The 26,739-nt window shown below is 41.4% G+C and overlaps 1 protein-coding gene across 1 annotated transcript in view; it reads right to left on the bottom strand.

The window, feature by feature from the left end:
- The window catches only part of DNAH3 (dynein axonemal heavy chain 3), a 168,217-nt gene that overhangs the window by 66,328 nt on the left and 75,150 nt on the right, over positions 1-26,739 (bottom strand). Inside the window, exons 34-44 of the mRNA XM_040635247.1 lie at positions 26,595-26,708; positions 25,711-25,887; positions 23,498-23,589; positions 22,417-22,636; positions 21,705-21,839; positions 14,423-14,534; positions 12,385-12,626; positions 9,438-9,538; positions 7,215-7,320; positions 4,763-4,892; positions 1,548-1,793 (exon numbers count right to left, since the gene is read on the bottom strand). Of these exons, the coding sequence (XP_040491181.1) occupies positions 1,548-1,793; positions 4,763-4,892; positions 7,215-7,320; positions 9,438-9,538; positions 12,385-12,626; positions 14,423-14,534; positions 21,705-21,839; positions 22,417-22,636; positions 23,498-23,589; positions 25,711-25,887; positions 26,595-26,708 (1,675 nt within the window). The remainder of the gene's footprint in view (positions 1-1,547; positions 1,794-4,762; positions 4,893-7,214; positions 7,321-9,437; positions 9,539-12,384; positions 12,627-14,422; positions 14,535-21,704; positions 21,840-22,416; positions 22,637-23,497; positions 23,590-25,710; positions 25,888-26,594; positions 26,709-26,739) is intronic.

Below are 26,739 nucleotides of genomic sequence, written 5' to 3'. Positions count from 1 at the left end.
AAAGAGTGGAGGAGGAAGAGAAAAAGAAGAAAGAAAGAAAAAAGGGGGTGCCTGGGTGGCACAGACAGTTGGGCGTCTGACTCTTGGTTTCAGCTCAGGTCATGATCTCAGAGTCGTGAGACCAAGCCCCGTGTCAGGCTCCATGCTCAGTGCAGTCTGCTTGGGTTTCTCTCTCCCTCTCCCTCTGCCCCCCCCACTCTCTCTCTCAAATAAAGAAAATAAATATATATTTTAAAAAAGAAAGAAAAAAGAATGAATGTACTGCTATCTAACTAAAGGTCCAGGGCCTCTATGCAGTTCATCTGATAGGTGACCATATCACATAAAGTACGCCACTTGTGCTGAGGAAAGACTGCGTAGGGGGCGGTGACGCCTACTTATTCATTCATTTATTATGATTATTTTGGAAAGTTTTAAACATAAATACTGAAAACACTGTACAGCAAACATTTGTATACCTCTCTCCTAGATTTTACCGTTAGTTTTTACTTGTTTTATCATATACCCGTGTCTCTATCCATCCATTAAGCCATCTTATGTTTTGGAGAGATTTCAAAGTAAATTGTATACATCTAAACACTTCTCCATAAACTTCAGCATTTATATCACTTATTCTTCGATATTTGCTTATGTTTTTTTCTCAATATTAAATTTACATACAATGAAACGCACAAATCTTACGTGTATATTCACTGAGTTGACAAATGCACGTATCTAGTATAAACCAAATCTCTCTCCATATATATATCACTATCACTCCAGAAGTTATTTCATAGCCCTTCAGATACTATTGTATAATCACAAAAAGTAAAGCTATTTGGCAAGAATTTATAGTATGACGCCCTTTTTGGTACAGAAATACAGAAAAAAAAATGGAAGAAAAAATATCAAAAGTGATTATTTCGGGGTAGGTGGATTACCATTGGTTTTTATTTTCTGTAATTTCCTTCTCTGTATTTTCTAAATTTTATATATTATTATGGTGGTAAGGAAAAAAAAACAGTAAAAACTACTTTAAAAAATCTTTCAATCTTTTAGTAAATGATGTCACACATAGACTATTTAGTCATTAAAGTGATTATTTTGAAGATAACGTATATGGAAAAAATGGAAACATTTCAATATGATATTAGAATACAATGACAAAATCACAACAAATATTAATGTCATAATCACCATGATATGATGAATGTAAACACATAGAATAGGACTAGAAGGGAATAAGAAAAACATAAGTGCTATATTTCTCATTCTATCTCCTGGAGCCTGTTTGATGGAATTAAGGGTAATTTTTGAAAAAAAAAAAAAGTTTTATCAAATTTTCTAAGTGAAAACAATAGTTAAAACATCCCATAAGGCCCTGACTTCAGGGCGATCCATCTCTTACATATGTGGGTCAGATCAGAAGACCTGAACCCAATCAGGCAAGCTACAAAATCTCCCCCTGCCTTTGTAAAGCTTTTAATTGGGCCACATGTTTTGGTTGGATTTGAAACCATATGATCCAAATTATTAGAGCAAGAAAAAACAAACAGGTACTAAGTTACCTTTTTCTGGAAAGATGTTGTTTTTGGTGAGTTTGACGCTTTTGGGCCTTGGATTGTTATCATCCATACCCATGATTAGGTTGCGGAAAAACACATCAAATTTCTTTCTGCTGTCCGCATTGATGGTGCCCGCCACGGTCCACACCAAGGCAAAGAGGAATAGACCTTGCAGCCAGAGAAAGATCTGTTGGCTTGTCAGGCCCTCATGTAATTCACTTTCCTCCTCATCTATTTCCTTGATTTCATCTAAAAACAAGGAAAAGGAACCTCAGGAGAAGCTGCATATATCCACTTACACATAGATCTAAACAATGTAAACTGGGTGGTCTTGCTGTGAGGGTCCTGGGGAGGGGACTGATAGTGGCTGAGTGGCCATGACCTGCCAGATCATTTATCCACATATGTTTTTTGCTAGTTTCTAATTATTTTTCTATTTTTTTTTCTATTTTTTAAGTAGGCTCCATGCCCAGCATGGAGCTCAATTTAGGGTTTGAACTCACGATCCTGAGATCAAAACCTGAACTGAAATCAAGGGTTGGACACAACCAACTGAGCCACACAGTCACCCCTTTTCTTATTTTTTTTTACATATGTTATTATATATTTTAACATATTTATATATATATATTATATATATATATACTTTATATATATTTTTTTATAATTTTTTTCTAATTCTGAAAGGACATAGGAGTCAACCCAAAGGAGCTCTCAATGGCTGAAGACATTGGAGGAACAAAATAATTACAGCATTGGATTATAATCCATGGAATAAAATAAATATCCATGAGTCCATACTTTAATTAGTAAATAACTGAATTAGCAAATATATAGGGAAGAATAGTTCTTCCTCACAGAAGAATTCTAGTCAGTAAATGTGAAGAAATACATGTAGAAATGGAAGCTTAGCATTAGGCAAATGCCACTGTTGTAACCGTGGTAGGCAAGACCCACCAATGGAGGTTAAAATCAGTGGGTGCAAATTTGAGGAGTAATAGGATATTTGCATAGTTTCAAATTATCTTCCCCCAAATACTTTTTAATGATGAAGGAAAGCCAGTAACATTACAGTAGAGAGATGTGGCTCTGGCCAAAGTTAACTTTGACTAAGAGACTTTACCAGTCATAAGATCTGTCAACATCATGTACCCCCTGATGAGGCACTGAGAAGGATGCATCATTGCTTTTGTGGTATTCTTACTGCAAAAGCATAACCCCAATCTAATTATGAGAAAACATGAGGTAAACTTAAATTGAGAGACATTCTATAAAATAACTGGCCAGTATTTATCAAGTGACAAAGTTATAAAAGACTAGGAAAGGGGCATTCAGCTGGTTCAGTTGGTGGAGCATGTGACTCTTGATCTCAGGGTCATGAAGCCCCATGTTGGATGTAGAGTTTACTCAAAAAAAAAAAAAAAAAAAAAAAAAAAAAAAAAAAAAAAAGAAGACTGAAGAATTGTCATAGATTGGAAGAGACAAATGAGATACAACAATTAAAAAAAATGTGACCCCCTGAATTGGATCAGAATTGGAACAGAATTGGAACAGAAAAAGGACATTTAGGAAAAACTGGTAAAATTCAAATAAAGTCTGTAGTATAGTTAATAGTATATAATATCAATGTTAATTTTTTTGTAATTTTTTAAAGATTTTATTTATTTATTTGAGAGAGAGAGAGAAAGAGAGAGAGTTAGCGTACAAGCAGGGGGAGTGGCAGGCAGAGGGAGAGGGAAAAGAAGGTTTCCAGTGGAGTGGGGAGTCTGATGCAGGACTAGATCCCAGGACCCTAGGATCATGACCTGAGCCAAAGGCAGACACTTAACTGACTGAGCCACCCAGGTGCCCCTCACTGTTAATTTTCTTATTCTGATCATTGTGCCTTGGTTATATAAGATGTTAACATTAAAGGAAGCTAGGTGAAGGGATATGTGACTCAATATACTCTTTCAGCAATTTTTTTGCAAGTCTAAAATTATTTTAAAATAAAAGGCTAAAAAATGTATTTATTATTCCTTATCTCAAGGCCTTGCTGATCATAGTTACCATGCTCTTGCAATTTAGCATTGACAGAATAAAAAGTTAGGGCTCTGAAATCAGGTATGTGTGCATTCAAATCCAGTTCCCAGTTGTTAGTAGTTGTGTGTCTTTCACAGCACTCCTGATAAGGACTCATGGTTAGAGATTTGGGAAGGCAAGAGATTAGGTCACTCAGTGTTGGGGACAATGAGTCCATTTCTCATGAGATGTCTTCTTTTCTGGAAATACTACACAAGGACAGGAAACAGAGCTTGGGAAAATACTCAAAATTTACAACTAATGATGCAAATATATGGCATTGTATACAGTTAGTGTGCTTTTGAAAAAAAATGCCTGTAATTTTAACTTCAAGAAAATCACATAATGTTTAGCCAAAGAAAGTCTTCACTCAACTGTTCACCATGTTATATTTTTTTATCTGCACCCATAATGCTTTTGGAAGAAATGAGCTGAGAAAACGTTCATGTAAGAGGAGTTGTAGGATGATCCATCTTGAGTTTGAATTGTGTGTCATCTTGAGAGAAATGGCATGCAATAAAAGTTCTCCAAATCGACACATCTTTGGACATTTTCCGCAGAATTCAATGAAATTTGATTTATGTGAGATAGTCACAGAGAACTTCTCCAGGTCCATTAAACAAACGGTGCTATGATTTATGTACTTCCCATGCCCTAGAGAAGATTCCCTAGTTTTGTAGAGTGTTGTGATCAGTTCTCTTAACAGTGTAACCATGTATTTTGTGAATTTAGATTTTTTAAGTTTTCTCAGCACGGGAAAGTTTTCAGTCTTATTTTTTTCAGGATCTTTTTTTTTCTCAGATACATGCACATGTATCATCTGAATTCATTTCCCTCCAGGATATTTTAGTTAGGTAAAGAGGGAAAGAAATTGTTATTCCCATTATATGGATGAAGACCCTAACCCGAGAAAGAGTGGGGTAAACTGCATAAAAATACCCAGGAAATCAATCCAAGATTAAGGGTAAATTCAAAACACATGGACTCTTTCCACTAAACTCTACTATCTACACTCTAAACGCTTGCTTGTTCTAGACCAAAATTCTGGTCTCACTGTAACTCATGGAGGTGGGGAGAATAGGAGGGATGGGGAACAGAAGAAATATCCTGCACTTACCCCACCTTCATTTGGCTTAAGAATTTTAGGTAGCACGTACCAAACAGGGAGGAATACAGTCTCATCATTGAGAAGGCAAGGTGGATGGGAGATGTTTGGACCACAAATTTACACTGAAGGCGAATAAATTCCAGGCAGGGCTGGACGAGCCACATGAACATGTCATTGACCTGAAGGTAGAAATGAAATGTGAAGAGATGTTATCAAAAAAATGAGTTTAAGACCAAGGGCATGGTACAACTCTGGAAGGCTGGAGATGCTGGTAAGTTTGCTGATTATTTTTGAGTATATCAGGGAAAAGATCACACCAAACCTTCTGACTCTAGCTTCCTATTAATGGACTGTGCAGCCCACAGGCCATCCCCACCCCTCCCATTTCACTGCCCAGAGCTGGATACTCACAGAGGCTTGGAACTACTGTGGGTCCGCTGCAAGATGCAGGAAAAACTTTAGGACCCAGACTGGGTATCTGACTTGCTTGTACAAAAAATGTTAGGAATTCTAAATAAGATTTTCAAATGACTGTTCTGCATTTGTAAGGTTGGACTCCTGTATGAAGTGGCCACGGGAAGTGCAAAGCTAAGTTTGGGGCTCGTTTTCAGTTATTCTCTATATGTACTTACTTGTGAGTAAAATGATTCTTGTCTCTGCTCCCCACCCAAGTTAGTCTTTAAAAAATTCCTCCTTTATCCTCTTATTTGAGTGTTTTTTTCATTTTTGTGGCTGTCACTGTAAATTATCTTAAGTCATTTTTTTGGAAGTAGGCAGGTCATCACTAAACAAATACATTAATAGATGTGTATATATGTGGATACAAATCTTTATTATAAATGCATAGACACATTTATGTGTATACGAATATCCATGTGTATATGGATATGTTGTATATTCATCCAGCCAACAAATATTTATTGAGCATCTGCTAACTGCGGTGTTGTAGGTGCTGGGGATAAGCAATTGACAAGATAGACAAGATCCCTGCCCTCGTGGAGATTACTGAGGGGCAGGGAAGACAAACAATAACTAAACAAGCAACGAATAAATAAAATACTTACAAGTCATGGAAAGTCCTAGCAGGAAACAAACAAAGGTTTTACAATAGGGAATAACAGGGAGGGTTTAAGAGGGTGGTCAGGGAAGGCTTCTTAGAGGAGGAGGCCTTTATGTTGAGACCTGGATGATGAAGGTGAATCACACGAGAAAATGGGACAACATTTTCAGAAAGAGGAAGAAAAGTTGCAAAAGCCTTGAGTTGACGAAACTTGGGCTCTTACAAGAATGGGAACAAAGCACAAGGGTGGCAGGGTAATGAGATGAAGAAGAGGGTAGGTGATGAAGTTGGAAAGGTGGGCAGGGCCAGATTACAGCCTCAGAGGCCCTGATAAAGACGTTAGACTTTCAGAGGCCCCTGGGTGGCTCAGGTGGTTAGGCGTCTGACTCTTGATTTCGGCTCAGGTCATGATCTCAGGGTTGTGGGTTGGAGCCCTCTGTCGGGCTCTGTGCTCAGTGGGGAGTCTGCTTCTTTCTCTCTCTCCCTCTGCCCCTCCCCCTGCTTGAGTGCGCAGGCGTGCGTGCGCTCTCTCTCTCTCAAATAAATAAATAAAATCTTAAAAAAAAAAAAAAGTTAGACTTTGAGCTAAGGAAAATGAGGAGTCCCTGAAGGCTTCCTGTGCATGTGCGTAGATTGGTCTCTGGATGTGCATACAGGCATGTATCTGTATAAATGTATGTGATTATATACATTGTACATATATATAAATGGGACAGGAATGGGGCCATCCTACATAGCTCACCAGAATGTTTCTGCAGTGGGGTGAGAACCCAACTATATCTTTCTTGGCTTCTTCAATGGGAAACTTTCCTAGGGAACTCTACCAGCACAGGCAAAGACAAGAGGCACCAAAGCCTGGGTTCTCCCTTCCTGCTTCCCTGGTCTGAGACTATGCTCGGGTACCCACCTAACCTGAATGTTCACCCCTCTTTTAGGAAGGGAAGAAGGAGATAGATACTCTTAGTAGCTGCAATACAACTTTTCTGAACTGGTTGCAGCATCCTAGCTGTAGGAGGTATGGAGTCGAGGTCACCAGAATGGGGAGTGGCTGTACAGAGCGGAAGACAGCTCTTTCTAACCTGGCCTATCTTTAGAGCAACTTCTAGAGACATTTCTGCAAGTAGGGCAATGGGGCAAGGTGCGACATTCCATCCACCATGTAGAATGTTTCTCAAGCATCAGAATTCTCCAGCGGGGAGACAGGGAGAGATGGAGAAGGCAGAAGGAGAAAATGACCATACTATCCCATTCTTGTCACAGGGAGAAGAAAGCTGGAAAAATGTCAGGCAGTCAGGAAGTAAGGTAATTAGAGACAGGCAGGGAATTCCCTGTGCCTTGTTGCATCCTGGAATTAGGAAGATGAGGTTGTGCCTAGAAGGCCTTAGTAATGAGGAGTAGGGAGACAGGGAGGGAGGGGAAGGAAGGAACGTGATGGTCTCACCAATTCCTTGTGCTCCTCAGTGAGGCTAGCAGGCAGGGTGTCCATGTATGAGTCCTTCAAGGGTTTCCAGCCTAGTTGATGGGGCTCCATGTAGATCATTCCACACCTGGTAGGCACAAAGAGAGGACCAGCCTGGTCCACATTTGGGTTCCCAAGCACACAGAGGTGAGGTAAATACAGGTAGTCATGGTAAGGTAAGGGGCTGGAGTTTGGGTTGGGGCACAGACCCTCACCAGCTCCAGTCTAAAGGGAAGGTGCCCAGATTTTGTCAGGAAAGGATGGAGACCAGTGATAATAGCTGGGGCTTGGGAGTTAGAGAGACCTGGGTTCAAATCCCAGCCCTAGATTCTACTATCTGAGTAACCCTGGGCAAGGTGTCTTTATTGCCTCTGAAATTCTATGTCCTTGTCGTAAATCAAGAAATATAAAAAATATGCAGTTCATAAGGTTATTATAGTGGTTAAATAAGAAAATGCCAATAAATAATTCAGCACCATTTCCAGGACATAGAAAACTCTTAATCCATGGAAATTATTGACAGTACCATTAGTATGTACTGATATTTTATGTAGTACATGTTTGGTTTTTTTTTTCCCCATTCTGTTACATCTACGTCCTTGCTCTCTTGTCTGTTACTAATACGGCTGCCATTTATTGAGTATCTACTGCATGTCAGGCACTAAGCTAGGTCCTAATGGACTTTATCTCTAAATATTCTTTTTAATGGTCACATTTTTAGATATGAGGAGAGTGTGGCTCAGAGAGGCTGAGTGACTTGGAAGCGGTAACACAGTTAGACATCGGCATGGTCAGGGTGGGAGCCCAAGTTAGTCTAACTTGCCATTGCTCCTTCTACTTCCTGATACTGATTTTTGGAATGTGGACTGATTTTTATGTTTTTATGAACTTCAAGCATACGGGATTAGATTAATTATCATCCTTGGCACACTACTATTAGCCCATCATGACCTTTCTTAGTTAATTGTTTTCAATAATGTACTGCGTGCCCATGAGCCCACCTCCCAGACAGAAGCTAGGATCTTGACAATAACCTTCACTGAACCCCAATGGTCTCCCTTATCCTATAACCCTGGCTTTTTCCACCTGAGGGGACAGAGTATCCTGGATCTCATGGTTACCTGTCTCTTGAATTCTTTCTTGCTTACATAGTTTATACCATTTCTATATGTTCCTAAAATGTATATATATTTATTTTAGCTGTTTTTAGCAGTTTAAAGCAGACACTATGCTGTATGTACCATTGTGGGCTTACTTTATATATAATATTGCTAAGATTTTATACTTAATGTATTTAGTAAGATTTATCCATAGAGTTCCATGTCAGTAAAATTCATTTATTTTGCGTGATATATAAATATTACAATTCAAAGGGATACATGCACTCCTATGTTTATTGCAGCATTATTTACAGTAGCCATATTATGGAAGCAACCCATAGACAAATGGATAAAGAAGATGTGATATATCCATACAATGGAGTATTACTCAGCTATAAAAACAATGAAATCTTACCATATGCAACAACATGGACAGAGCTAGAGAATATTATGCTAAGTGAAATAAGTCAGTCAGAGAAAGACAAATACCATATGATTTCACTCATATGTGGAATTTAAGAAACAAATGAGCAAAGGAAAAAAGAAAAAGAGAGAGAGAGGCAAACCAAGAAACAGACTCTTAACTATAGAGAACAAAGTGATGGTTACCAGAGGGGAGGTGGGTGGGGGATGGGTGAGATAGGTGATGGGGATTAGACAGTACACTTACTGTGATGAAAATAAAATAAAATAAAGTAAAATAAAATGATAAAAAAATTATAATTTGTGACTTTATTACACATGAATTCACTCCTGTTAATGGGCATTTGGGTTGTTTCCAAGTGTTTGTTATTGTTAACTATGCCGCTCTGAAAATTCTTGTATATGAATTTTATTGCATGTGGGCAAAAATTTCTTAGAAGCAGAATTGCTGGTCATGAGGCATATGAGGGTTCAATCTTAGGAGATAATGTCAGACTCCTTTCCAAAGTGCTAGCCCAATTTTAGACTCCTACCAACACTGTGGATCGAGGACTGGTTTTAGGATAAATCAGAGGGACAAGAAATAATGTAGGTGATCTGCTAGGGCTTAATCACATTTGTGGGCTTTTAGGGTCAGTGAGGCCACGTGTTCCCTCAGGGTGCCAGGGCAAGGCTGACTGACCTGCTGACAGTGGCCGGAGAGGCCTGTTCCAGGTCCGCTGGCTCAAAGATCAGACTCATCTTGGGGCTCATCTGGATAATCTCTCCACTCATTAAACATAGCTGAAAGTGCAAAGCAGAGGTGGGGAGGTCAGGCAAAGGTGTTAAATTCCACCTGCAAGTGAAAGGCCTCTAGTGCAGACAGAGATGGTTGAAATTCATTCAACAAATATTTCTTGAGCACCAACTATGCGTCAGGCACAGGTGCATATAATAAAACAGATGAAAATCCCTGTGCTCTTGGGATTTACATTCTGCTGGGAGGAAACAGGTGATAAACAAAACACACAGCATATAAAATGATGAAAGTGCTTTGGAGACAAATTAAATAGAAGAGGAGGCTGGAGAATGCTCAGCCAGGGCTGGGTGAGTTGTGATTTTAAATAGGGAGGTTGGCAGATGCCTGGGTGGTTGAGTCAGTTGAGTCTCTTTTTTTAAAAAAAAAGAAGATTTTATTTATTTGAGTGAGAGAGAGACAGAGATAGCGAGTGAGAGAGCTTGAGCGGGCAGGAGAGGGAGAAGTAGACCCCTGTTGAGCAGGGAGCCCAACGTGGGGCTCAGTCCCAAGACCCTGGGATCATGACCTGAGCCAAAAGCAGACACTTAACCAACTAAGCCACCCAGGCACCCCAAGCATCTGACTCTTGACTTCAGCTCAGATCATGATCTCCACACTGGGCATGGACGCTGCTTGGGATTCTCTCTCTCTCTCCCACTATACCCCCTACACCTGCTTAAGCATGCATTCTCTCTCTCTCTCTCTCTCTCTCTCAAAAAAAAAATATTAAAATAAATAAATAGGGAGGTCAGAGAGTCACTGAATTGCAGCCTTAGATGGAAGATCAAGAAGTTATCAGACTACAGCAAGTCTCATAGTTCTTACTCAGTGTTTCACATAGAACTTAACTGCACACCTTCTTCCTGTTTTATTTGCTTGTTTCCCATGAAAGACTCCTTTTGGAATCCCTCATGGACTTGTGCAGGGCTAGAGGGACAAGAGCATCTCCACAAACCCTTTCTGGAATGGAAGGAAAGGCCATCAGAAGTCCTAGTGTTTAGTAGGTGTGTCCCTATAGAAAGTAGTGTAAATACATAGGGCAGACTCAGTGTATGTGCCAAGTTAGTGGGGCTGCTTTCCATTTGCCAACACAGGTTCAAGTGAGATGGTTAAGACATAAGATTGCCTGAAGCTTTGGTCTCTCAGGGGCAAAGAGAAAACCCCATCACTCTCTGCTGCTCACCCAAAGTTGTGCTCAAAAAGTCCCTTGTACGTTACCTGACCTACACAAAACACACCTGGAAACAGGTCACTACATGTAACCCCAGGAAGGTCTTAGCTGTTATGGGGTTGACACCAGCAGTACTGTCATCTCTGAATATCAAGAAAAGTAATAGACACCCCTATCTCTGACAGTAGGTAGATTTACACCCAGAGACAAGAAGAATCACCAGGAAATTCACTGATTATGACTCTTTATACTTATCTCAAGACCAACAAGTACATTTGTACAATTAGTTTATATAACATAGCCTATATCATATAATAAAACATTTCTATTTTTATATGTTATGTAATCAAAACTACACATATGCTATAATTAGTGTGTGTGTGTATATGTATAATTTGGATAATTAGGCCTCCCATTGTTGAACATGACTCACGCATAGTCTCGTGAAATTTTAATGCAGTAGGAAAGTATATTTTGATTTGATAATCATGTACATTCAGTATAGAAACTCTTTCTTAAAATGGTGATAAATCTTATTTTAACATACAGTAAGAAAATGCCTGTTCTATGCCAGGTGCTATTAGAAGCATCTTGTGAATATTAACTTATCTCATCTTCCTGATGAACATTATGATGTAGACACTACCGTCGCCATTTTACAGATGATGAAACTGAATAGCTTGCCTGGGTTCATTCAACTGGCAAGTGGCAGTGTAGAGTTTGAACCCAGACTATCCGGCTCCAGAATCCAAGCTCTTTAGGCACTATGCTTACTGTGGCAGAATGTATTTTCCAAAGACTATTGCAGTGATAGCTCCCATCCCGTGTGTGCTTTCGCCAAGTGGCCTTGACCTGCTCCATCAAGAAGTAGACCATCTTTCTCTACTCCCTTGAATCTGGGCAGCCCCCGTGACTTCATGGACTCATGGAATTTAGAGAAAGTGATGTTATGCCAGTTCCAAGCACAGCACTTAATTTCCTAGAAACTGTCACTTCCTGCCTTTTGGAAAATTAACCACCACTTAAGAAGTGCCACTACTCCAAGCTCACTAAGTGAGACACCAAAGCCACCTGGAGAGGCCTGGAGGATGAGACACTATCTGAAGAGAAAGAGACAGAGAGAGACAGGCCAAGGAGGAATGAGCCCCCAGGAATTGAGGGAGGAAGCCCCCTTGGGTGTGGATCCCCCAGCCGTGACTGCCCTAGTTGACATCACAATGATTAGCTGAGCCTAGCTGAGCCCTTCCAAAATTATAATCCACAATATCATGAGCAAAGTAAATGGTTGTTTTAAGTCTCTATGTACATGGCAATGGATAACCAACACCCATTCCACATATCAGGCACTATGTACGTGCTACTTTTTAATTGCCAATATCCCTATTTTATTACTACCTTTTTACAATTGAGGAAATTGAGGTTCAGAGAGTTCTAGAGCTAGTGGTCTAATATGATGCCAACAACAAGGCTTTTCGCCACGATGCAATATTATCCCTAAACACATGTAGCTTACCCACTACAAGTACAAATGGAAGCATAATTCGTAAGCTGTTACTTTCTTGTGGGGCATTTATTCTTAGTGTAATAAATGTATGTAGTATATACTTTTGGTCAATTACTCACTTGAATAAGAGGATTTATACCCTACCTATGTAAAAGTGATATGAGACTCAGTAGTACCTTTTTATTGTCATCCAGAACTGTGTTCATATTTTCGATCCAAACAGCATCTACCGGCCCATCAAATATAATCCACTTGCGTTCATCAGATATTGAAGATGCTTGCTCCCGGAAAGCATTGGCGAGGATACCATCTGTCCATTCATGGCTCACTTGGTCAAAGCACCCATAGAGCTGTCCCATGGTGATGGCCTTGGGGTTGATGATCCTGTACTCCACAGCAAATTCTTCCATCTGTTTAGCTAGGCAAGAAGGTCCAACATGAGTTACAAAGGTTCTGGTGAGACCACAACATTAGACAAGAGATAATGCCATCTCAAAGACCAACCAACCTTCATAAATATGCCCTCCAAAGGGAGTCCTTATAAAATTTGTACTCAGTTCTTATAAAGATTAGGATATCTGGATGGGCAATGACTTAAATTGCTAGGTTATTATGCCCATTAGTTTCTCACCATATTTTCTTCTGAGACTCATTTCAAACAGGGCAAATGTGCCGGTCAGATCCAAAGAAACCTGTCTGAGCCTAAATGAACTCAAGCAGTAAGGGAGAGAGGTCCATGCTACCAGGTGTTTTTATGTACCTGGCTCTCACAGCTACCCTAAGAAACTTGGCTTTGACTTGAGATGAGGAAAGGGCTGACATTTAAAAGATTCTGGAAAATACTGGTTACTTTTTTTCCCCTCTATCTGAAGGACTAGTTTAGCCCTGAAACCTCTTCTTTAGCTATTCAGCAAGTGACCCCTGAGACATTCACACCATGAGAGTACTAGGACCCAACACAGACTGATAGATGGCACATGAGGTGCATTCAAAAACAGAACTGAAAATAACCAGACTTTTAAATGATCCTTCAAAGTAAGGAAAAGTTGGAGTGCCTGAACCATGTACTAAAAAAGAACTATTTCTGCAGAATCCCAAGGAAAAAACAACAGGGTAGCCTCTTTTCATTTAGTTTCTTAAACTGTGTTCAAATGATCAGAATATTAAGTTTGAAATGCCCTAATTAGTTACTAGGGCCAAGTTAGTTTCCAAAACAAAAAACCTCAAAAATCCAACAGCAACTTAATTATTAGCAAAAACATGTTAAGATGAAGTACTGGAAGGGAACGTGTAAATAGAAGGCATTGCTTATCAAAACCACAGGCTTGTGGGGTGCCTGGGTGGCCCAGCTGGTCAAGCATTTGACTCTTGGTTTCAGCTCATGTCCTGACCTCGGGGTCTTGAGATCAAGCCCCGCATCAGGCTCAGCACTGAATCTGCTTGGGTTTCTCTCTCCCTCTCTCTGCCTCTCCCCTCCACTATCTCTAAAATAAAGAAATAAATCTTAAAAACAAACAAACAAACACCACAGGATTGCTTTTTTATAAAAGAAAAAAACCCAAAATTGTTTCTCTGGCCGTACACATGGCTTTCATTTGTTGAGCAGGAACTCCACTAGGTTATTTTCCTGCATAATCTCATTTAATTCTCACAACAATCCCATTCCACAGGTGGGAAAACAAAGGCTAAGAGAGGTTTAGTCATTTGTCCAAGGTCTGGGTCTGATTAAAAAAATCTGAGGTTTTATCTTCTACATTGGAAGGAAGGAAGGAAGGAAGGAAGGAAGGAAGGAAGGAAGGAAGGAAGGAAGGGGAGGGAAGGAAGAAGGGAGAAAAAGGGAGAGGGAAGGAGGGATGAAAAGAAAAAAGGAGGAGAAAAGAAACCATGCAATAATTGGCTTTCAGAATAATTTGTTCAGGACAGTGGCAGGAGTTTCTCCCTCACTGGAAAGTCTTTGGAGAAGCCACTATTCGGTATTTGAAAAACTCAAGAAAATTCCTCCACTTAATGACATGCACATAAAATCCCCATTAGAAGCTCCCCCACCCCCACCCTTATTTTCTGCCTGCAGACATCTGTGTGCCATGTTCTATTTCTGGCTCTGATGTCACAATCCAGGGATGGCAAAACTAACAGCCTGGCATTATCTCCATGGAGCCAGCCAACCTACTGGGGAGTCCTGTGTTCCCGGGAAGCCAGGGATGTTAGCTTTACCTTCGTATAAATCACCCAGAGCTGCAGCCAACACTTTATAAGCACAGGTCTTGCCACCCATGGGGTCTCCAACGATCATATAGCCATGTCTTACCAGCATCATCTCGTAGATCTGGGAGGAGACATCATTTTAAGCAGTTAATCATTGAAAACCTCCCAGAAATGCAAGCCAGTCAGAAGTCAGTGAGGAATGAGGGACCAAAAGAGGATTCCCACAGTCACTTCTACCTCTGATGATCCATAGTTTAAATATCCTTTGGATAGGGGCACCTGTGGCTCAGTTGGTTAAGCGTCTGACTCCTGATTTTGGCTCAGGTCATGATCTCAGGGTTGTGAGATTGAATCCTGCGTCTGGCTCTGTGCTAAGCATGGAGCCTGCCTAAGATTCTCTCCCTCTGCCCCTCTGCCCCCCACTTGCGTGCTCCCTCTCTCAAATAAATAAATAAATAAATAAATAAATAAATACCTTTTGGATAAATATATGTGTATGTTTCAGATAATTTAAGAAATGGGAACATCTGGGAGGAGTTAAGATGGCAGAGGAGTAGGGTACCCCTTTTTCAGCTGATCCCCTGAGTTGAGCTGGATAGGTACCAGACTATCCAGAAAACCCACAGAATCAGCCTGAGATACAGGAAGATACATCTGGATCTCTACAAAGGAACATCTCCAGTGCTGCATATTGAGGTATGAAGTGGGGAGCCGTGAAACCACGCACAGATATTGGAAGATAAATGGAAGGGGGAGGGAGCTGTCATGTTCGGGCGCCAGAAAGTGGTAGCCACCTGCACTGGGGAGCAGGCGGACTTGCGGACGGCACCCGCGAGAGAGCAGACTGAGACCGTGAGCCGGGGAGCACGCGCCACCAGACTTCTCACGGAGCTCCGGTGTGCTCACTGGAACCAGACTGAGACAGGGAGCTCCCGGAGCACGCAGGGGCAGCTGGCGGTGTTAGAAACACAAAGGACAGAGACGCGCCAGCCCTGGAAGTGAGGGCTGGGACACCGGGTATGGGGCGCACATCCCGGGATGCTGCAGGATTGAGCAGCACCAACAGAAACAGAGTTAAAGTGGCCAGAACATCAGTGGAGAATGGTCCGCAATCCCTCTGTTCTGAGACAGAGGCTGAGTTTCAGCCACTGCTGCTCTGACTCTCAGAAGAGGCACAGCAAACCAGCAGAGAAAGCCACCAGAGAACAAAAGCCTGGAAATACCGGCTCACAGTGTGCCCATCCCAATCCCCCCTCGCAGGGGACACGGAGACTCTACCCAAACAGGGTTGCCTGAGTATCGGCGCGGCAGGCCCCTCCCCCAGAACACAGAAGGCAGGCTGAAAAATCAAGAAGCCCACATCCCGGGGCGCCTGGATTGCGCAGTCCTTAAGTGTCTGTCTTCGGCTCAGGGCGTGATCCCGGCGTTCCGGGATCGAGTCCCGCATCGGGCTCCTCTGCTGGGAGCCTGCTTTTTCCTCTCCCACTACCCTGCTTGTGTTCCCTCTCTCGCCGGCTGTCTCTCTGTCACATAAATAAATAAAATCTTAAAAAAAAAAAAAGCCCATATCCCTAAGATCCCTATAAAACAAGGGCACAAGGCCTGGGTCCTGATCAATAATTTGGGCTCTGGACAAACCCGCAACCTCTCCTCATCAGAATGATGAGAAAGAGAAATCCCCCCAGCAAAGAAAAAACAATGAGTCTGTGGCCTCTGCCACAGAACTAATGGATATGGATATAACCAAATTATCAGAAATGGAATTCAGAGTAACAATGGTCAAGATGATGTGTAGACTTGAAAAAAGTATTAACGGAAATGTTAATGAGAATATAGAATCTCTAAGGGCGGAAATGAGAGAGAATCTGACAGAAATTAAAAATTCTATGAGCCAAACACAGTCAAAACTAGAGGCTCTGATGGCCAGATTGAATGAGGGAGAAGAACGTATCAGCGAATTGGAGGATGGGTTAGTAGAAGAAAAAGCTAAAATAGAAACTTGGCTCATGGGGATGTACTGTATGGTGACTAACATAATATAATAAAAAATCATTATTAAAATAAAAAAAAAAATAAAAAAAAAAATAAAAAAAAAAAAAAGAAAGAAACTTGGCTCAAAAAATCCACGCTCAGGAATGTAGGTTACGGGAGATTACTGACTCAATGAAACTTTCCAATGTCATCTTTCACGCAAATGGACCTCAAAAGAAAGCTGGGGTAGCAATTCTCATATCAGACAGATTGGATTTTAAACTAAAGACTATAGTTAGAGACACAGAAGGGCACTATATTATTCTTAAAGGATGTATCCAACAAGTGGATATGACAGTTATAAATATATATGCCCCCAACAGGGGAGCAGCAAGATACACAAGCCAACTCTTAACCACAATAAAGAGACATATAGATAAAAATAAATAGTAGGAGACCTCCAACATTCCACTACCAGCAATAGACAGATCACCTAAGCAAGAAATCAGCAAAGAAACAAGAGCTTTGAATGCCATACTCGACGAGTTGGACCTCATAGATATATATAGAACACTACACCCCAGAACCAAAGAATACTCATTCTATTCTAATGCCCATGGAACATTCTCAAGAATAGACCATGTTCTGGGACACAAAACAGGTCTCAACCGATACCAAAAGATTGAAATTATCCCCTGCATATTCTCAGACCACAACGCTCTGAAATTGGAACTCAACCACAAGGAAAAATTTGGAAGAAACTCAAACACTTGGAGACTAAGAACCATCCTGCTCAGGAATGACTCGATAAACCAGGAAATCAAAAATCAATTTAAACAATTTATGGAGACCAATGAGAATGAAAACACAACAGTCCAAAACCTATGGGATACTGCAAAGGCAGTCCTAAGGGGGAAATACATAGCCATCCAAGCCTCACTCAAAAGAATAGAAAAATCTAAAATGCAGTTTTTATATTCTCACCTCAAGAAGCTGGAACAGCAACAGAGGGACAGGCCTAATCCATGCACGAGGAAGCAGTTGACCAAAATTAGAGCTGAAATCAATCAAGCAGAAACCAGAAGTACAGTAGAGCAGATCAACAGGACTAGAAGCTGGTTCTTTGAGAGAATCAATAAAATTGACAGACCACTGGCAAGACTTATCCAAAAGAAAAGAGAAAGGACCCAGATTATTAAAATTATGAATGAAAAAGGAGAGGTCACGACGAACACCATTGAAATTGGAAGGATTATTAGAAATTTTTATCAACAGCTATATGCCAATAAACTAAGCAATCTGGAAGAGATGGAATCCTTCCTGGAAACCTATAAACTACCAAGATTGAAACCGGAAGAAATTGATTCCTTAAACAGGCCAATTAATTATGAAGAAATTGAGTCAGTGATAAACAACCTTCCAAATAACAAAACTCCAGGCCCGGACGGTTTTCCTGGGGAATTCTACCAAACATTCAAAGAAGAAATAATACCTATTCTCCTAAAGCTATTTCAAAAAATAGAAACAGAAGGAAAGCTACCAAACTCATTCTATGAGGCCAATATTACCTTGATCCCCAAACCAGGCAAAGACCCCATCAAAAAGGAGAATTACAGACCGATTTCCCTAATGAATATGGACGCCAAAATCCTCAACAAGATACTTGCTAATAGAATCCAACAGTACATTAAAAGGATTATCCATCACGATCAAGTGGGATTCATACCTGGGATGCAAGCGTGGTTCAATATTCGCAAATCAATCAGCGTGATACATCATATCAACAAGAAAAGACTCAGGAACCATATGATCCTCTCAATCGATGCCGAAAAAGCATTTGACAAAATACAGCATCCTTTCCTGATTAAAACCCTTCAGAGTGTAGGAATAGAAGGTACATTTCTCAATCTCATAAAAGCCATCTATGAAAAGCCTACTGCAAATATTATTCTCAATGGGGAAAAGCTGGAAGCCTTTCCCTTAAGATCAGGAACTCGACAAGGATGCCCACTCTCGCCACTATTATTCAACATAGTACTAGAAGTCCTTGCAACAGCAATCAGACGACAAAAAGGGATCAAAGGTATTCAAATCGGCAAAGAAGAAGTCAAAATGTCTCTCTTCGCAGATGACATGATACTCTATATGGAAAACCCAAGAGAAGCCACTCCCAAACTATTAGAAGTTATAGAGCAATTCAGTAACGTGGCGGGATACAAAATCAATGCTCAGAAATCAGTTGCATTTCTATACACGAATAATGAGACCGAAGAAAGAGAAATTAGGGAATCCATCCCATTTACAATAGCACCAAAAACCATACGTTACCTTGGAATTAACTTAACCAGAGACGTAAAGGACCTATATTCTAGAAACTATAAATCACTCTTGAAAGACATTGAGGAAGACATAAAAAGATGGAAAGATATTCCATGCTCATGGATCGGAAGAATTAACATAGTTAAAATGTCCATGCTACCCAGAGCAATCTACACTTTCAATGCTATCCCGATCAAAATACCAAGGACATTTTTCAAAGAACTGGAACAAACAGTCCTTAAATTTGTATGGAAACAGAAAAGGCCCCGAATCTCCAAGGAACTGTTGAAAAGGAAAAACAAAGCTGGGGGCATCACAATGCCGGATTTCGAGCTGTACTACAAAGCTGTGATCACCAAGACAGCATGGTACTGGCACAAAAATAGACACATAGACCAATGGAACAGAATAGAGAGCCCAGAAATGGACCCTCGGCTCTTTGGGCAACTAATATTTGATAAAGCAGGAAAAAACATCTGGTGGAAAAAAGACAGTCTCTTCAATAAATGGTGCTGGGAAAATTGGACAGCTACATGCAAAAGAATGAAACTTGACCACTCTCTCACACCATACACAAAAATAAACTCCAAATGGACGAAAGACCTCGATGTGAGACAGGAATCCATCAAAATCCTAGAGGAGAACATAGGCAGCAACCTCTACGACATCGGCCAAAGCAACCTTTTTCATGACACATCTCCAAAGGCAAGAGAAACAAAAGATAAAATGAACTTATGGGACTTCATCAAGATAAAAAGCTTCTGCACAGCCAAGGAAACAGTCAGAAAAAACTAAGAGGCAGGCCACGGAATAGGAGAATATATTTGCAAATGACGCTACAGATAAAAGACTGGTATCCAAGATCTACAAAGAACTTCTCAAACTCAATACACGAGAAACAAATAAACAAATCAAAAAATGGGCAGAAGATATTAATAGACACTTTTCCAATGAAGACATACAAATGGCTAACAGACACATGAAAAAATGTTCAAAATCATTAGCCATCAGGGAAATTCAAATCAAAACCACACGAAGATACTACCTTATGCCAGTTAGAATGGCAAAAATTGACAAGGCAAGAAACAACAATTGCTGGAGAGGATATGGAGAAAGGCAATCCCTCCTACATTGTTGGTGGGAATGTGAGTTGTTACAGCCACTCTGGAAAACAGTGTGGAGGTCCCTTAAAAAGTTAAAAATTGAGGGGCGCCTGCGTGGCACAGCGGTTGGGCGTCTGCCTTCGGCTCAGAGCGTGATCCCGGCGTTGTGGGATCGATCCCCACAACAGGCTCCTCCGCTGTGAGCCTGCTTCTTCCTCTCCCACTCCCCCTGCTTGTGTTCCCTCTCTCGCTGGCTGTCTCTATCTCTGTCAAATAAATAAATAAAATCTTAAAAAAAAAATTTAAAAATGGTGCTACCCTACGATCCAGCCATTGCACTATTGGGTATTTACCCCAAAGATACAGACATATTGAAGAGAAGGACCATATGCACCCCAATGTTCATAGCAGCATTGTCCACAATAGCCAAATCGTGGAAAGAACTGAGATACCATTCAACAGATGAATGGATTAAGAAGTTGTGGTCCATATATACAATGGAATATTACTCCGCTATCAGAAAGAACGATTTCTCAACATTTGCTGCAACATGGACGGCACTGGAGGAGATAATGCTAAGTGAAATAAGTCAAGCAGAGAAAGACAATTATCATATGATTTCTCTCATCTATGGAACATAAGAACTAGGAAGATCGGTAGGGGAAGAAAGGGATAAAGAAAGGGGGGTAATCAGAAGGGGGAATGAAGCATGAGAGACTATGGACTATGAGAAACAAACTGAGGGCCTCAGAGGGGAGGGGGTGGGGGAATTGGATTGACTGGTGATGGGTAGTAAGGAGGGCATGTATAGCATGGTGCACTGGGTATTATACGCAACTAATGAATTATCAAACTTTACATCAGAAACCAGGGATGTACTGTATAGTGACTAACATAATATAATAAAAATACATTAAAAAAAAAAAGAAATGGGAACTCCTATTTGCTCTGTACTTACCAATGTGCTAAGCATCAAGTGACTTACCTGAATTATCTCATTTAATCCACTTGGGTATCATTAACCACCTTCTAGTGGTGGGATTACTGAGCCTAAGGGAGGTTAAGTATCTTGCCCATGCTCATCAGTGGTGGAAGCAGAATTTGGACACATGGCTGTCTGACTTTAATGCCTCTAATTTTTTCATTAGGCCATTTCTACTTGCTTTTAAAGGGGAAAAGGAAACAGTAGTCATTTTAGCAAATTGCACTTAAATTGGAAACTTCCTTTTTCCAGGCCTAAATGCAGTTCTGACTTGATTAGAACTCTCAGCAGATGAAAGGTATTTTCCGAGCCAGGCCCCAAGCTGTAAAATACAAATGATCTTCCCTGGTGTGGTCATGTGACTTTACCAGCACAGTTCAAAGGTAATCCTGGGACCTATGCTGAAGCCATTTGGAGAGCAATGCTCTTTTTCCTTCTGGGCTTGAACCTGGTACAATCAAAGACTGAGGCTGCTGGGGACCCAACCAAGAATGAAGCTGTAACTCAGAGACAGAGCCAAGAAATGAAGAGAAAGGTTCTCAGATCCCGTTGTGTCTGAGGTCAACACATACCGGGGCTTTTCAAGTTAGGTAAGTGAACAGATCTCCTTCTGTTGACTAAGGTGGTTTGACGTGGGTTTCTATCACTGGAAACTGAGAAAGTCCTGACTAGTCCAAGCCCAATGACCCCAAAGGTTTTGTTTCATCCCCAAATTTAAAAAAAGGAATCCTAAGGAAGATGGTCAGAGGAAAAACATTGGATTTCAACTTCAACTCCTGGAAGTGAGACCTGAAGGCACCTCCATCTCTATCCAGGCACCTCTGATCACCATCACTGAGTTCCAATCTACCACAATTCCAATTTCTGACTTCAGTGAACAAACAGGTGCACCCCTGTATGGATGCAGGGAACCAACCTGGATAATTTTCCCAATAAACCAAGGTACTGGTTGGAGTTTCATCTTTTTGATGTTCTCATTCAGCACTTCCATAAAAACTTCATAGTCTGGCTTTGGAAGAACAACTCCAGGAAACAAGTCTGATATAATTCCCTGTTAACAAGAATTCGAGAGAAGGTGGAAAGGATGAATTGTCAGAGGCATGACCTCAACATTTTCTGAAAATGAGATTTACAGACAGCAGAAATCTTTGTAAAATTCCAAATCTCATTTTTCTGTGCCAAACTCATCCACAATTACAAAGTCCAACACTATGTGTAAGACACGATTTCCCTCCCAAATAAATTTAAAAGGCAGCAAATATTTAATGTTTGTATTATCTACCAATTACTGTATTTGGAATGAGTAAGATAGTCACAATTTCTATATTTATGGAGCTCACAGCCTGATTAGGAAGAGAGGCATTAAAATAATTACAAAAGAAAACTACATTTGGTTAGAACAAAAACCTATCCAAACCCAATGGCAGATATTATTCTATCAGTGAAACTATTTTTATTAAAATCAGGAAGTAGACAGGGATAGTGCTATCGCTGTTCTTATCTACACTTGGGGACAGGTGTCTGGTCGTGGGGTTGCTGGCTGGAGATGGAAAGGATGCCAGGGAAACAGAGTTCATCTTCAGAAAATGAGTCTCAGCACTTGGTCAAGGTCCCAAAGCACTGCATACCTGAAACAGAGGGACATCTTGAGCCAAGAACTTGGCCAGGTTGACATCAAGCAAGGCCCGGAGCAACAGGACACTCTCATTCTCTTCAGGATACTTGAGCTTCAGGTTGCCAGCGGCAGTGAGCACAGACTTGACCGCCCGCATGCCGTAGTCATAGTGATGCTGTGAGGACAGCTGCTCTGAGCACAGGCGGTAGGTCGCGACAATCTTCTGGGCGAGACTAGGAGAGCAGAGACACCTCTGCAGACCACCAGAGAGGACCAGCTCCTGCTCAGCAGACATTCCCAACATCCCTGTGCCCTGTCCCTTCGGGAACCAGGCCAGCTCATGGACTTGATGGAGGAGCCCTATCATCTGAAGTCCTTTTAATAGTTACTATGATGAACTAAGGAAGCATTCTAACTCTTCCAAAGTTAGGAGGAAAAGAGCAAGCACACACATATATGTATATAATCTACTGTACAAGAAATTATATGTGTAATACTTCTATGCATATATGTGAATGTACAAGTACACACACACACACACACACGCGCGCGCGTTTTGGAAGAAACATCAAACTATTAACAATGCTAATCCCCAGAGAGTGGGACTCAAGGTCACTGAGAAGAAACTCCCTTTATTCACTTCTGTAATGTAACAATTTTTTCCATGTCCATGATTTACTTTTTTAAGTCGATAAATGTCATGATAACAATGTTAATTCCAAATTATATTAAAATTTTCCTCTTCAATCTTGGAATAATTTCATGTTTTAAAGTCTCACCTTGAGCTGTGTGTGTGTGTGTGTGTGTGTGTGTGTGTGTAGCAGGGCTGGGACGAAAAGACCAATTTCTTTAGCAGAAGTCCAAGCATACATTAAGAGAGAGGAGGCCCTTTTTTGGGAATCTGGGCCATTTCCTGGCCAGGTATGGGATCAGGACAAAAGCCAGGGCTATGTGCTTTCAGAATAACTAGGGACTGGAAGTCCATTTCTCAAGTTTCTCTCTTTTCTTCCAATGGGCAACCCACCTTGAACCTACCACACAGAAGGAACTCTTTCAGAGACTTTAGAATGTACTGGAAAGCCAATATAACATACCTTCTAGAGTCCAGAAACCCCATGGAGTAGAGGGAGATTTCCCCAATGAGGGCATAATCTGGCACCATCATGGCTACTGTCCGGAATAAGGCCTAGAAAAGAAATGGCCATTGAGAACCTGAATGTATTTAGTGAACACTGGAGGGGAGGTCTGTCTATAGATGCAAAGAGAAGCAGCAATGGCTGTTCAGGCCACTCTAGTGAAATCAAGGAAAGGAAAGCAGGAGGACGAGTCAATGCAGAGGGACCATCTTTGTTGGATAGATCCACTGCTCCGCTAACATCCCACCTGGCCCTGTCCAGGTACTTATTGTCACACCCGGTCCCTCAGTGGTTATGTGAAAGGCCCTACGTGCTGATATTCTAACAACACCTCATTCTCCCATGCCAAAGGAGCATCATTCAACTATTGGACCCTTCCTGTGTTCAATAGGGACAGAGGGAGTCAGTTAGGAATGCAGGACCAATATGTATCAGAAGACTCCTGAAGTCAGACAGATCTGATTTGCGTCCCTGCTCTGCTACCTACTGGCAGTGGGCAAGTAATGTAACCCCTCTAGTTATTTCATTTCAAAATGGGCCAACAACTGTACCATTCTCATGAGAACAAATGATATCATATAAGTGAAATGCTTAGAAAAGTGTGTGGCACATAGTGAGTGCTCAATAAACATCAGCTACTGTTACTACCTTAGATCTTAGAGGAGAAGTCAAGCAGTTAGAGGTAGAGCCAGGACTAGAACCTAGGCTTCCTGACACCAACCCCTGGTGCTTTCTGCTATACCACACTGTCTCATGAAAGCTGCTTATGCAACAGGCTTGTTGGCTGGGAAGGGTCTGTGTATAGGGGGGAGTCACAATGGTTGGGTGGCAAAAATAAGACATGTGGGTCCAAATTCTACTTTGGTACTCACTGCCCTGTGCTGGCCAAGAGGGGAGGAGCCATTTCCAAGATCTCCCTGACTCTTTCCCATTTGAAGGGTAGAGAGAAAGTGTCTGGATAAGATTCCAGAGCACTAATCAGATGCGTTTCTGGCAGGTTAAGTACTAATGTGGGTTTGGCTGGGTCTCTCTTGTGTCTTCCACTCAAGGGGATAGAGCAATGACTTAGAAGGAAATCCATAAAGAAGCAGGCCTGGAAGTCTCTCTCTGGTACCTCTTTTCATGCAGTTGGGGTGCTAAGGCCTCTTCCCAAAAAAGGAGATCCAGCCAACTTGTACTTTGGGGTTTTTCCTCCCATGAGAGCAGCATGCTAAGGTCATCTACAGCCTATTCCCTTGAAGATGGCCATGGTGACTCTCTCTTCCCTTCATGGGTGCCATCCTTCTCACTAGCAGCAGGACCAATAGCTATTGCAATGCTGTAACTCAAGCCAGCTCAGCAGTAGGCACTGGGGACATATATGCTTCCTTGTCATCTCTGTAGTTGGTTAGAACAGCTTGCTTTGGTAAGGACACCATCTAGGTTAACCCTAGTAATATGTGGTTTAGCCTAGGTTTTGCTTAGTTTTGTTTTTTTTAAGATTTTATTCATTTATTTGAGAGAGAGAGAGAGAGAGACAGCACAAGTGGAGAGAGGGGCAGAGGAAGAGGGAGCAGCAGACTCCTCACTGAGCAGGGAGCCCGACATGGGACTCAATCCCAGGACCCTGAGATCATGACCTGAGGCACCCAAGTGCCCCTGGTTCAGCCCAGGTTTCCCAGAGCTCTGTGTCTAACTTTTATGCTATCTTATAATTAGATGCTTTTGTTCGGCCTACATTGATTGTTTTTTGTAATCAGATAACATGTAGAAATCCAAATTTCAGGGTTTTCCTGAAAAATGAGAAGACCTGACAATTCCTGATTTGCAACAATCGACTGGGGCTAAGTAGGAGCCGTTGCCTCTAGATGGGGCATTTGTCAGAGTCCCTACCATGCCCAGCTGGTTCCTCTCACTTATATTACCTGTCTGACCCCTTGAAGATGGTAGAAATAGTGACCCTTGTTTCCTAATTGCCATGGTTCATCATGTATATACACCCCTCCCCATGAGACCTTGTTGGGGGTGTAGTTATGTTCTGGGACCTATCTTACCACCATTGTGGCTCCACTATTACTTCTCACAGCCAAAAAATGTCACCCACTATTTGCCTTCTCCGTGAGATCCTTGGTAACTTCTAGAGGTTTCTATACCATAAAGTACATATGGAATTTATACACGCTGATGTTTACCTTGAGGTTATCTGGCAGCTCAGCCCTGCCAGCATAGCCTGGGTTCATGGTGATGAAGACAGCACAGGTTGGGTTCAGAGAGAGCTCGGTGCCTTCAAAGATGAATGTCTTTAGATTCCGGATAATGGCTTGTTGAATGCTGAGGATCTGCTGAGCCACCACAGACAGCACCTCTACCTGGGGGGGAGAATGAGCTCCTGCTGTGACAGCCACCACCCCACTCTGCCAGAGGCCCCCTCACTTTGCAATGACAAAATCCAGTCATCTGAGAACCAGACCTTCACATTCAAAATTTAGGAGCATGATTTGGGCTTTTGATAAAGAAAAAGAAAATTGGGGTGCATGTGTGTGTTACTAATTTCCATAATATTTTATCTTTGTTCTAGCACCTAGCATAATGTTTGACCCATTGTATGTATTCAAACAGTGTTTATTGGTTCTAATTGCATGTTTACATTTCCTGACCTAAATTCCCCATCCAAATAGAATTAATCACCCCCCTCTCTTTTGTGATGGCTCCTTTATACCACTACTATAGACTTCTATCATTTTCTATTTGTTTCACTTAACTTTTATTTCCCTTTGCTAGATTGTATCATTCATTTATTACTTAGCTTTGTGTCATGAACAATTAAAGAGTGTCTGACATATATCTGCTGCTCAATAAATTTTTGAATGAGTGAGTGAGTGAATATGATGAGGATGCATATGTATATATAATAGGTACTGTGTCTTCTTGGGAGTGTTTTTGTTTATCTCGTTGAGTACTTACTCTGTGCAGGGGTTTTAGAGGACACATAAGGACCTATCACCGAGGAGCTGAGAGCCCAGAAAAAGGCCCCTGTATGTCCAACCCCTGCTTTGCAGGCCAGTGGCAGCATTACCTCAATCCTGTTGAACTCATCGAAACAGGCCCATGCTCCAGCCTGGGCCAGCCCCTTGAAGAACTTCCCCATGGCCTTGTAATCCAGACCATCCGAGCAGTTGAAGACCACGCACTAGAGAGAAGGGAGGATGTAGGCACCATTA

Source organism: Ursus maritimus, unplaced genomic scaffold, assembly GCF_017311325.1.
Source record: "Ursus maritimus isolate PB19 unplaced genomic scaffold, ASM1731132v1 scaffold_2, whole genome shotgun sequence".
NCBI lineage: Eukaryota > Metazoa > Chordata > Mammalia > Carnivora > Ursidae > Ursus > Ursus maritimus.
The sequence above is the reverse complement of the archived record's forward strand: the minus strand, read 5'-3'. Positions and strand labels throughout refer to the sequence as shown.